Source organism: Danio rerio, chromosome 4 (assembly GCF_052040795.2).
Source record: "Danio rerio strain M-AB ecotype USA chromosome 4, GRCz13ab, whole genome shotgun sequence".
In the NCBI taxonomy this organism is placed as follows: domain Eukaryota; kingdom Metazoa; phylum Chordata; class Actinopteri; order Cypriniformes; family Danionidae; genus Danio; species Danio rerio.
In genome coordinates, this window is record NC_141024.2 from 66858059 (window position 1) to 66870990 (window position 12932).

Below are 12932 nucleotides of genomic sequence, written 5' to 3' on the forward strand. Positions count from 1 at the left end.
CCATGCAAGCGGCCGCTAACGTTATATGTCAAATTTAACTTCATGTACACACCATCGCAGGCGGGCTTGCACTTGTAAACTAGCATCGCTAATTCTAAAAAAATGGTATTGCTATTAACATGTATGCATATAATAAGGTACAGTATGTGTCAAAAGCATTAGTGCAATATCAGACAGCACTTGTGAGAACAGCACAGTTATACCGTTAACAGATTCATTCATGTCCAGTGGTGTGTGCAGGGCCTGTTAGCGCTCCGTGTATGCATTTGTCACTCAGTTCTGTTATAAAAATGTTTTTTCTTGTGATAACGGGATTTCGTTGAGACATATTTTCCTCACGCATGCATATATATATATATATATTATTATTATTATTTTATTAATTTTTTTTATTAGTGTTGATTTCAAATACAATAAATATGTTTGTATAAATCTTGTAGTAACGGTGCCTATAACTGGTGGGTGCGACAAAATTTTGGCTGATACGCCTAAATTTTTAAAGTTAGGAGCACCGGTGCTACCGAGCACAAAGGTTAATTTCGAGCCCTGAACACTGTTTACAGCATTTTAAGCAGTAGACGTGATCATTGTGTGGTGTTTAGAGTGATCAGTGTGTGGTGTTTAAAGTGATCAGTGTGTGGTGTTGAAAGTGATCAGTGTTTGTGGTGTTTAAAGTGATCAGTGTGTGGTGTTTAAAGTGATCAGTGTGTGGTGTTTAAAGTGATCAGTGTGTGGTGTTTAGAGTGATCAGTGTGTGGTGTTTAGAGTGATCAGTGTGTGGTGTTTAAAGTGATCAGTGTGTGTGGTGTTTAAAGTGATCAGTGTGTGGTGTTTAGAGTGATCAGTGTGTGGTGTTTAAAGTGATCAGTGTGTGGTGTTTAAAGTGATCAGTGTGTGGTGTTTAAGGTGATCAGTGTGTGGTGTTTAAAGTGATCAGTTTGTGGTGTTTAAAGTGATCAGTGTGTGTGGTGTTTAAAGTGATCAGTGTGTGTGGTGTTTAAAGTGATCAGTGTGTGTGGTGTTTAAGGTGATCAGTGTGTGGTGTTTAAAGTGATCAGTTTGTGGTGTTTAAAGTGATCAGTGTGTGTGGTGTTTAAAGTGATCAGTGTGTGTGGTGTTTAAGGTGATCAGTGTGTGGTGTTTAAAGTGATCAGTTTGTGGTGTTTAAAGTGATCAGTTTGTGTGGTGTTTAAGGTGATCAGTGTGTGGTGTTTAAAGTGATCAGTTTGTGGTGTTTAAAGTGATCAGTTTGTGTGGTGTTTAAGGTAATCAGTGTGTGATGTTTAGAGTGATCAGTGTTTTAGAAACTCATTTGTAATAACTGATTTATTTTATCTTTGTCATGATGACAGTAAATAATATTAGACTAGATATTCTTCAGGACACTTCTATACAGCTTAAATTGGCATTTAAAGGCTTAACTAACTTTCTCCAGAAGAAAAAAATTGTATCAGACATGCTGTGAAAATTTCCTTGCTCTGTTCATTTGAGAAATATATAAAAAAAAAGAAAAAAAAATCAAAGGGGGGCTAACAATTCTGACTTCAACTGTATATAATCATTTGGCAGGCGGGCGTTTTCATCTAAATTGACTTACAGTAGATACAAATAAAAAAAAAATACACTTAGTGAGTGAGCAACAATATGTCTCATTTAGTCTAATGCAGTAGGCGACAGCATGTGTTTTTATAGGCATAGTCTATAAATTAAATAATAAAAAAGGTAAATAAAAGTAAATAGAATTGCTGCATCATGTCTTAGTAAGTCAAGGTTTTTATATAACAAACAAGCAAACCAAAAATCTAATATATGGAATAGAAGTAGAAATAGTGTGTGCAGAAAGTTTTGAGCCTATTGAGTTTTTGAGGATTCATTATTTTATTCATTGATAATTTGTCTGGTAGTCTACATGGTACAATAAATAATACATTTACAATAGAGTACAATATTAGCAGTCGAGAATTACACGAAAAGGGTTGCGTAGTGGTGACAATAGCAGCAGAGGTGACCTAATATTGAAAAAAATTCCCGACATGAATTATTGTCCCAGTCCACCCCTGCTGTCTCCTCATTATGAGCACTACAGCACATGTAATATTTACAATGTTTGTAAGATATATCTGTATGTGTTTGCATCTAAATGTATAATTTAAGTAGTTTTATCTGTTAACAGTGTTGAATATGAGTCTGCAGATTCAGGAGACGAGACTCACAGGAGACACAAGAGTTTCACAGACAATCTCCATTCCATCTTCCAGGTAGAAAAACTCATTTAGATTCATTAACGTCACTGAGATAACTCAATGAAACACAGAATATTCATTCACAACACTTGAGAACTGGATCTTGTAATCTGCTTTGGTTGGCCCCTGACCCAACTAAAAGTGTCTACAAAATAAATAGTATTCTGAATAGTATGTGCTGCTTTGGTTTTTCAGATATTAAAATAATATTCCCTGGTCATTCTGAGATTTCTCAGTCATTTACAGGCACAAATGAGACCATTTAGGGTAATTTTTGACTGAATGTTAGATATTTCAACCAGTTTTACTCAGAATAGTTGGATCTAGTCTGACATCGGCCTGTTTTATAAAATATACATTACAAATATCAGGATATGACAACTGCATCTATTGAAAAACAACATGCAACATACCAAACTAAAACATAGCATCCTGTGCTTGGTTAACTAATAAGAACAGTTGAAAGCAGAGATGCCAAGGCCATGAGCCAAAGCTGGTGTATGGTAACCTTTGATTTGACATGTCATCCCATATAAGAGAGGCAGAATGTTGGGGAGGGTAGGGGTGATGCCTTTAAAACACATTAACATTTCAAATTTAACAAAAACTTTCATTTGTTTTATTGTTAAATTACAAAAAAAAAAAAAAAAAACTAAGATAAAACGTATCATCAGTTAAATGTGAATGAATCAGATTTTTCTTTCAGAGAACATACTGTTGCTCAACAGATAGAGCACTATTCTGAAGTCATCGGGGAGCAGATGAGGAGAAAGGCTGGTGCAGCTTGACTAGTGGACTCGGCTGTAAACTCCATTGTGTTATAAAGAGATTTTTTATTTATTTTTTTAAGAAGCTCGCCTGACCATAGTAACGTCATTTGTACATTTAAAAGATATGTATGAATGCATTGTTTTATTGCTTTATTAAATGACATTTAAAATCACAGTTTAAATAAACACATTTAATTATGTCCATTTATTTGTCTATTTAAATTGTGATTTATTTATACACATTTTAATGCTTCAATTATTATATTGATGATTTGATTCTAAAGGGCTCTCCTGTTCCCCCATAGCTAAAGCCACTGTTCAGATATTTATATAATATGTATTTCAGACATTTATCAGGTATTTGTCCTCAATCTGCTCCTTAAACATCTCGCCCAAAGCCTTCTTCTGTTGAGGTTTGATGCGATTTCTTACTGGTGTATCTGTGAAATATCTCAAATCATTCAGCGTAGTGATATGCAAATGTAATGTCCATCAGCTAATCAGAATCATGCAGTTTAACAGACTCATATGATCATGTTGTATAATGTATTTTCAGTTATTGGGTTTGTGGATGCACAGCTGTGTGTGAATCAATGATTTCATTAAATATTGTTCTTCTCTTTTCTTCAATCATAGAATCTTGAGAGCAAAATGATCAGATTTCTGAAGAATGAACTGGGAAACTTTAAGAAAATCTTACAGGAAGAAAACAGTCAAGAGTTTGCAAAGGAGTTTACTGAGAACAGAAGCATTATCAGAGAAGCAGCTCTTGATCTCACACTCTTCTTCCTGAGAGAGATGAAGCAAAATCAAGCTGCTGATATTCTTGAAGGTAAGAGACTCCCCAGCAAACATTTGAACATCTGTTGACCGCTGAAACAGCGATTATATAAAAAAAAATATATATAAATATTTTATCCAAAATGCTTTAATTGTTAATGATTTGTAACTGTCTTATAGATAGCCAACAGATAACTTAAAAGCTGTTACTTAACAAGTTATAAATCACTTGTTAACTGTATTTAAATGATTTATAACTATACCTAATACATTAGTAGTAGATCATGAACAAGCTGTTAGTAAATTACTTACTAAAGACTTGTTAAATATTAGTTAATAGTTGATATATGTTATTTGGACGTTATCTTAAAGTTGCACCTGCTCTTCATTTAATAACTGTTAGTAAATGATGAATAGTTGCAACCAGAATAACGTCCCAGTAACTCACACAAGCTAATAACTAACACTTAACTAATATATCAACTCACACTTTACAGATCAGTTGTTCATAGTTTGTGTACCATCTACTAATACCAGTGAAACAATTTACTGAAATGATACAATTGCCTGTAATACAGAAAACAGCTGAGTCGGAATGGGAAAAAAAATCATTGATCCTTAATTATTTCCCCACTAAAATTATTCAGTGCACGATATTTATAGCATTTTTAATTTGACAAAGATGTAAATAAAAAAAAATTACATGCATTTTGCAAATATTTATACAATATCTATCTCTATTGTCGAGTGCACTGCCGTGAGGTAGTTCTGAACTATTGTTCAGTCCCATGCCAGCGGTATTTGTGTGCTTTAAGGGGCTTGACACTAGGAAGCGCATGAAGACTAGCAATAGTTATTTAGAGGGTTTTTGTTCAGATTAGTTGTGGAGGTAACGGAATTGTACTCAGTTTTTGGCCATAAGAATTATCTGCATAAATTGTAATTGGAGTAGGTTATAGGTAAAATTATTGGTTATAGTAATTTTGATTATTTTCTGATAATGGATAATAGGTTTGATAATGATATCAGTGGAGGAATTGTGTAGCGCTCCTTCGGATGAGCTATTGAATTTTTTAAGAAAGAAAAAACCCATGTCTGTCATGTAAACTTGCTGAAACATTTTTTCACCCGCGATTGTCAAGCAGCTGATATTAAATTATCTGGGGTGGTCAGTCCTGTGACTGAGGCACAGGGACAGTCTTCCATGAGAGACAAGGAGGGTGGTAAGTTTTTAGATGACAAGTGAGCACGACAAGAAATGTTAGTAACCTTGATTTACCCAAAGGATAATGGCAGAAAATGACTGCAATTGTAACTTCTTCAGGGCTTTTGTTCTTATTCTGTCATGAGCTTCGGGTTAGAAAACACTCCTGTGACATTTCAGAGATTGATGAATTGTGTAGTCTCTGGTCTAGAGGATTGTGTGGTCTATTTGGACGATGTTATAGTTTACAGCAATAACTGGGATCAAGATGTGAGAAGGGTGTGAGAAGGGTGTGAGAATTATTTAAACCTTTAGCTGAAGCTAATTTGATTATGAATTTAGCTAAATGTGAATTTGCACGAGCACTTGTTTCTTATTTGGGCAAGGACATGGGATCAAGCACAATCGAGAATTTCCCTACTCCTTGTACTAAAAAAGAGCTTATGCGGTTTATTGGAATGGCCAGTTATTATCGTGGGTTCTGCCAAATCTATTATTTGTCCGCTGACTAATCTATTGAAGAACTCTGGTAAGTTTGAGTGGAGTCCATATTGCCAAAAAGCTTTTGAGAATGTGAAGTTGTTGTTGACTGCTACTCCTGTGTTAGCAGCACCCCAAATTGGTCTTCCCTTTGACATTCAGGTTGACGCAAGTCACGTAGGAGCCGGAGCGGTCTTTCTCCAGACTTATTCTGATGGTTTTAGTCATCCAACATGTTACTTCTCACGCAAATTTAATTCATATTTGTTGAATTATTCAGTGAAGGAAATGTTGCTGCTTATCTGGGCACATCAACATTTTGATGTATATGTGGGAGGAGGGTCCACGGTTGTTTTTTGTTATCACAATCCTTTGACAGTTCTTCATTCATTGCAGTGTCAGAGTCAAAGCTTAATCTTGACGATTAAACACATAAAGGGGATAAGGATTTTTTGCGGACACCTTGTCACATGCCACTGTGGTAGAGTAATGAAGTTGTATTTTGGTCTCCAATTGATGTGACTTGACCTACTCCTATATGTATCTATGTTGTACATTAGTTTTACACTCATCCACAAATTACTTACTTTTTAACAATAATCCACTCCAAGCCCACCTCTGACTCTAAATAATCCAATATATACTGTTATTCTGTTATTAGAACAGAAACGTTACACTGAGTTCAAATTGAGAAGCAGTGAACCGATAATACAGCGCATGTGTGAATTAGTGAACCAAACACAAACAGTACATGAAAGCCTGCTGTGAATGAACTAAACCTAAACAACTGCAGCGCAGGTAAACCGAGGGCTTAAATAAGAGGATCTGGTGAAAAACGTAAGTTTTTTTCATAACAGAAACTCGTAATGGAATTTAAATAAGTGAATCATGCTTCAGTTGTGATTTTTTTCAGATTATGGTGATGTTTTAAGTGACTGAAATTACTATTGTTGACTACATAATTTTAATATGTTGAGTACTTGCACACATATACTTAAGGCTGCTATCTGTTGCCTGTTGTATTTGAATTTGAGGACGGGTAGATGGTTGTGGTAGATGGTAGTGGTTATGTGTCCTCTAAATATAGGTTTCAAAAAAATGTATGACTGTGTTTTTATTATACAGCATTTATTCTGATAATTTTGAATCTTGCACCTAACAAATATCCTCATTTAGAAAAAAAAGAAAAAAAAACTAAAACTAAGCAATTTTAATATATAGAAACTAGTAAATCTACCTCTAAAACTTATTAAAACTCAATTTGAAAACAAAAAGTCAAAACGAAATAAAAACTAAAGCTAATGAAAAATCCAAAACTATTATAACCTTGGCAATGCATGTGTAAAGGACATAATTTGTGGAGGTCCCTTTCACAACTGATTTACAATGGTGTGAAACTATGCAAAGGTGCGATCTACTGCAACCATTTTTGGTAAGCCACATGAAGTTGCCATCAGACCAATGTTTTCTGGGTCATGGCAATCCATATTTATTACAAAAAATCTGGAAAAGTCAAGACTAAACCTGTCTGTTTCTTTCATCCTGTGTTTAGGCGAGCTGTTCTTCATTAATCAGCTTAAATGTAGCCTGAAGAAGAAATATCAAAGTGTGTTTGAAGGAATTGCTCAGCAAGGAGACTCCACACTTCTGAATAACATCTACACAGATCTCTATATCACTCAGGGTGCGAGTGAACAGGTCAACACTGAACATGAGATCAGACAGATTGAAGCTGCTTCCAGACGTCATCAGTCACTAGAGATACAGGTTGAATGCAAACATTTGTTTGAAGCAGCTGAACAAGACGAGCAGATCAGAACTGTCCTGACAAAAGGAGTTGCTGGCATCGGGAAATCCGTCTCGGTGCAAAAGTTTGTTCTGGATTGGGCTGAAGGAAAAGAAAATCAAGACATCAGCTTCATATTTCCTCTTCCATTCAGAGAGATGAACTTAAAGGAGGAAGAAAGACAAAGTTTAAAAGACCTCATAACTCAGTTTTTCCCAGAGACTAAAGGACTGAACCTTACAAGAAGCACACGATTCAAAGTCCTGTTCATCCTTGATGGATTGGATGAATGTCGTCTTCCTCTGAACTTTGCTGGTAATGAGACGTGTCGTGATGTATCTTCAGCAGTCTCTCTGGATGTTCTCCTGACGAACCTCATCAAGGGAAATCTGCTTCCTTCTGCTCTCATCTGGATCACCAGCAGACCAGCAGCTGCCAGTAAGATTCCTGCTGACTGTATCGACCGGCTGACAGAGATACGAGGATTCAATGATGCCCAAAAGGAGGAGTACTTCAGAAAGAGACTCACAGATCAGAATCAGGCCACAGAAATCATTGATCACATTAAACAGTCAAAGAGTCTCTTTATTATGTGCCACATCCCAGTCTTCTGCTGGATTTCAGCCACTGTTCTCCAGAACATACTGAAACTGAAACACAGGGCTCATGCTGAAACACTGCAGGAATCTCCCAAGACTCTGACACAGATGTACACACACTTTCTCCGCTTTCAGATCCAGCAGAGCAGAAGAAAGTATGATGGAGAAAACACAGCAGATGTCTCCTGGGATCCAAAGCTCATCCTTTCACTGGGGAAACTGGCCTTCCAGCAGCTGGAAAGAAACAATGTGATCTTCTATGAGAGTGATCTGAAAGACTGTGGCATTGACGTCTATAAGGCATCGGTGTACTCAGGCATGTGTACCCAGATCTTTAAGGAGGAGACGGGAATCATTCTTGGTACCATGTACTGCTTTCTTCACTTGAGCATTCAGGAGTTCATTGCAGCCCTTTATCAACATCTGATTCTAGACAGAGACAAGACACAAGCAGAAAAAAGCAGAGATGAGTCCATGATTGATTTCCTGAAGACTGCAGTGGACAAGGCTCTGGAAAGTGAGAATGGACATCTGGACCTTTACCTTCGCTTCCTTCTCGGTCTGTCACTCCAGTCCAATCGACAACTCTTACGAGGCCTGTTGACACAGCAGGATGACAGAGACCAGAGCAAAGAGGAAATAATTGCCTACATCAAGCAGAAACTTGAATGGAATCTGTCTCCAGAGAGATCCATCAATCTGTTCTACTGTCTGAATGAACTGAACGACCAAACTCTGCTGAAACAGATTCAGTCTCACCTCAGAAGAGGAAGTCTGTCATCTGCTGACCTTTCTCCTGCCCAGTGGTCTGCTGTGGTCTTTGTGTTGTTGACCTCAGAGGAGGAGCTGGAGGAGTTTGAGCTTCAGAAATTCCAGAGATCAGACGAGTGTCTCATCAGACTATCAGCAGTCATCAAAACCTCCAAAAGAGCTCTGTAAGTCAAAGTGTTTCTTTCTTTCATCTGTAGAAGTCCATCTATTAGCCCAATGAGGAAACTAACAGCATGTTTAAAGGTTAAATAAATGTAAGCTTTTTTAATGCTTCTGAAAAGCATTTTATTTATTAGAATTTATTTATATTTGTTTTTTTAGCTCTGAATTTAATCTGCCTCTAATTTTAAGTGATCCTAAAATTTTGCCTGTATTTCTAATTGTAAGAACGGATCACATTCATCATTTATGACTCAATTTAGAGTTTAGATTTATATCTGTTCCCATTCTCCTCAGTTATGCGTTCACTAGGGACCAAACATCGCTCAGACTTTCACAGTCCGTGTTTTGCATGTCTTCTCATGGACAGTATGTCAACATCCTAAAGTTAGTCAGAGGATGTTGAGTTAGCTAATACTTAAATATTCTGGTTGCAAATTGCTCACTCATCCAAGTTGACTTAGCCACTTCTAGACAACTTGGTAATTTCAGTGATTAGATGATTAAAGATCTCCATGCTGTCGTGTCAAAACGGCTCTGTACAGTCAAATGTGTCTCTAGAATCAAAAGTCTAACCATGTCACATCATAAAGAAAGCGCAGACTCCACGTAATCTACTGGATATAAATGATTTCAGCAGGTCGCACACCAGAAATGTTGCTCGGTGTCGTGCAGCGCCATGCATTTTAAAATTCTAAACATAGGTTTATATCAGGGTACAAACCGGCGCTGCAACTCGGCTTCTGTCGGCAGCGCCCAGCCAGGACTCAGGTCGCAGTTCATATTTCAGCTGCGCCACAGAGCGCCATCTGATCAGTTTCATGTTAAATATTATGTGAATGTGCGCGTCTGGTGTGTAATACTTTATACTGGCATGTGCGCACTGTGTCGCGGCGCTTCTGGTGTTCGACCTTGTTAGCGTTACTATTGGATGTGCCCTCAGACTGTCATGTCATGTGTTACCTGCTTCCCATATTTGGACATATGCAAATAAATGTATTCCGGTTCAGCAGAAAACCGAGGAGAGACGTGAGTTATTTTACCTCCGTGTAATTAAGATTATATACCGGTTACCATACACGAAAATGGCTGCGCCAACAGGCTATGGGCCCAGAAGAGATGTGAGTAACCGATGGAATAGATTGTGTTTCGATGGAGATGAGAAAAACTATGAACTTTGGGAAACAAAGTTTTTAGGACACATGCGGTTGCTAGGATTGAAAGAGACGGTGCTATCAGAGGCCTCCGCACATGCTAATGATGCTGAAGGACCTGATAAAAATGAAGAAGCGTATGCAGAATTAATCCAGTACCTGGATGACAAAAGTTTGTCACTTGTCATGAGAGATGCCGCGGATGACGGTAGGAAAGCTCTGCGGATTTTACGGGCCTACTATGCTGGCAAAGGGAAGCCGCGAATCATTTCTCTGTATACCGAGTTAACTTCTTTACAAAAGAAACCAAGTGAGAGTGTCACAGACTATATTATAAGAGCTGAAACCGCAATCACAGCACTAAGAAATGCAGAAGAAACCCTTAGTGATGGACTTCTAATTGCGATGATTTTGAAAGGTTTGCCGGACTCGTTTAAACCGTTTGCAATACATATCACACAGAGTGATACAGAAATAACGTTTGCTGAGTTTAAAACGAAGCTGAGAAATTTTGAGAGTACTGAAAACTTCCACAGTGTCGCCAGTGAAGATAACGTAATGAAAGCAAATGCCTCCCCCTCGGGACGCAAGGGGAGAGAAGGGCTCGCATACTCGGACATTACGTGTTACAACTGCCAACAGAAGGGGCACAAAATGCGTACATGCCCAGCCTTAAACTGCAAACGACAGTGGTGTAATTACTGCAAAAGCTCAACACACAAAGACGAGAACTGTAGACGAAAAAAGAGAGATGATATTAAACTGACTAGCGACAAGAACGATGATGAGGAACACACATTTATCTTCAAAGCCAGTGACTACAGATCATACGAAATACAGCGAAAAGGGCTGATGGTCGACACTGGCGCGACCTCGCATATCATTACTGATCTTAAGAAATTCAAACAGTTTGATGACAAATTCCAACCGGAGAAACACTACATTGAGTTGGCGGACGAAACAAAGGCGAGTGGAGTTGCGCAGAGAAGAGGTGACGCAGAGGTGCACTTGATTGACAGCGCGGGACATAAAGTGAAAACGATACTAAAGAACGCCTTGTATATACCATCGTATCCACAAAACATTTTTTCTGTTAAAGCAGCAACAACAAACGGAGCTTCGATCAGCTTTCAACAAGGACAAGACAAACTGACTCATAAGGACGGTACAAAATTTAGCAAACATGAGTACAATAGACTGTATTATCTGAACACTGCTAATGGAGATGGTGATACTGATAGTTGTAACTCATGTTATGATATCCAAACCTGGCACGAAATTCTTGGGCACTGCAATTATGAAGACATTTCCAAATTGCAAAATGTAGTGAAGGGGATGAAAATAACAGGGAAGATTGATAAATCTAATTTAAATTGTGAGATTTGTACACAGGGTAAATTTGTACAGAGCCGAAACAGGGAGCCTGATACAAGAGCTAAAGCTGCACTCGAACTAGTGCACACAGATCTAGCTGGTCCAATTGACCCAGAAGCTAAAGACGGCTTCAAGTATGCTTTAGCATTCACTGATGATTACTCTGGTGCAGTATTTTTTTACTTTTTAAAAGCTAAAAGTGACACTGCAAGAGCAACTGAAAAGTTAATTGCTGACACAGCACCTTATGGGCGCATAAAGTGTGTTAGGTCAGATAATGGCACAGAGTTCACAGCAAAAGAGTTTCAGTCTCTTTTAAGTAAGAATGGTATACGCCATGAGACTTCAGCGCCATATTCGCCCCATCAAAATGGGACTGCCGAGAGAAATTGGCGAACACTTTTTGAGATGGCAAGATGCATGATCTTAGAGAGCGGCCTGCCCAAGATGTTGTGGACCTACGCGGTAATGACTGCTGCAGTAATTCGCAACAGGTGCTACAATAGCCGTATACACCAAACCCCATACTATGCATTGACTGGGAAGGAGCCTGATCTCTCTAAAATGAGAATATTTGGTTCAGTATGCTACGCATACAAACACGACAAAAAGAAGCTGGATGCTAGATGTGAAAAAGGGATTTTTGTAGGATATGATAAAAACAGCCCTGCAAATTTGATTTATTATCCAGACACAGGAAAAGTTCTGAAACACAGACTTGTGAAATTCATAACAAGATGTGTGGCTGATCATCAGACACAGACAGAAATCACAATGTCAGATGATGATTCTCATAGAGAGAGATATGTATCTCCCCAGTCAACACATAACATTACTACTGAGACGCCAGAAAAGACAACTGAGACAGAGAGTCAGAGTAGTGCTCAAACTGAGAGTGGTGAACAATGCGCACGTTATCCTAAGAGAAATAGGAGAGCCCCACAGTATATGACAGATTATGTATCTGATGTGGAGAGTGATGATCAGATTCTTACTAATGTTGATTACTGTTACAGAATGTGCGATTTACCACAGACTTTTGAGGAAGCTATGAATTCCAATGAGTCTAAGATGTGGGTTAAGGCCATGGAAGATGAAATTAGCTCACTACAAGAAAACAATACATTTACCCTAACTACACTACCAGAAGGTAAACATTCAGTGGGGGGTAGATGGGTCTACTCTATTAAGAGTAATATAGATGAGACAGAGACATACAAGGCCAGATATGTTGCTAAGGGCTATAGTCAAGTGATGGGTGTAGATTACATAGAGACTTTCTCACCAACAGCAAATATCACATCAATTCGAGCCTTAATGCAAATGGCAGCACAATATGATCTTGAACTTCACCAAATGGATGTGAAAACGGCTTACTTACATGCTCCAATAGATTGTGAGATTTACATGGAGCAGCCGAAAGGATTTGAAGTCAAATCAAACAGAGGTGATAAACTAGTCTGTAAATTGAACAAATCACTGTATGGTTTAAAACAATCAGGACGAAATTGGAACAAAATGTTACATGTGTATCTCACTGAAAATGATTTCATACAGAATCTGGCTGATTACTGTGTGTACAGTAAGCGAAGTGGTAAAGACAGGGTGATCA

At 38.0% G+C, this 12932-nt stretch overlaps 1 protein-coding gene across 3 annotated transcripts in view; it reads left to right on the forward strand.

Annotated features, from left to right (window-relative positions):
• Nucleotides 1-12932, forward strand: part of LOC137491011 (NACHT, LRR and PYD domains-containing protein 3-like) — a 171845-nt gene that overhangs the window by 136810 nt on the left and 22103 nt on the right. For all 3 annotated transcript variants that reach the window (XM_087249684.1, XM_088650072.1, XM_088650073.1), the window contains 3 exons: nt 2174-2258; nt 3650-3845; nt 7030-8797. In XM_087249684.1, coding sequence (XP_087105810.1) covers nt 2174-2258; nt 3650-3845; nt 7030-8797 — 2049 coding nt within the window. The remainder of the gene's footprint in view (nt 1-2173; nt 2259-3649; nt 3846-7029; nt 8798-12932) is intronic.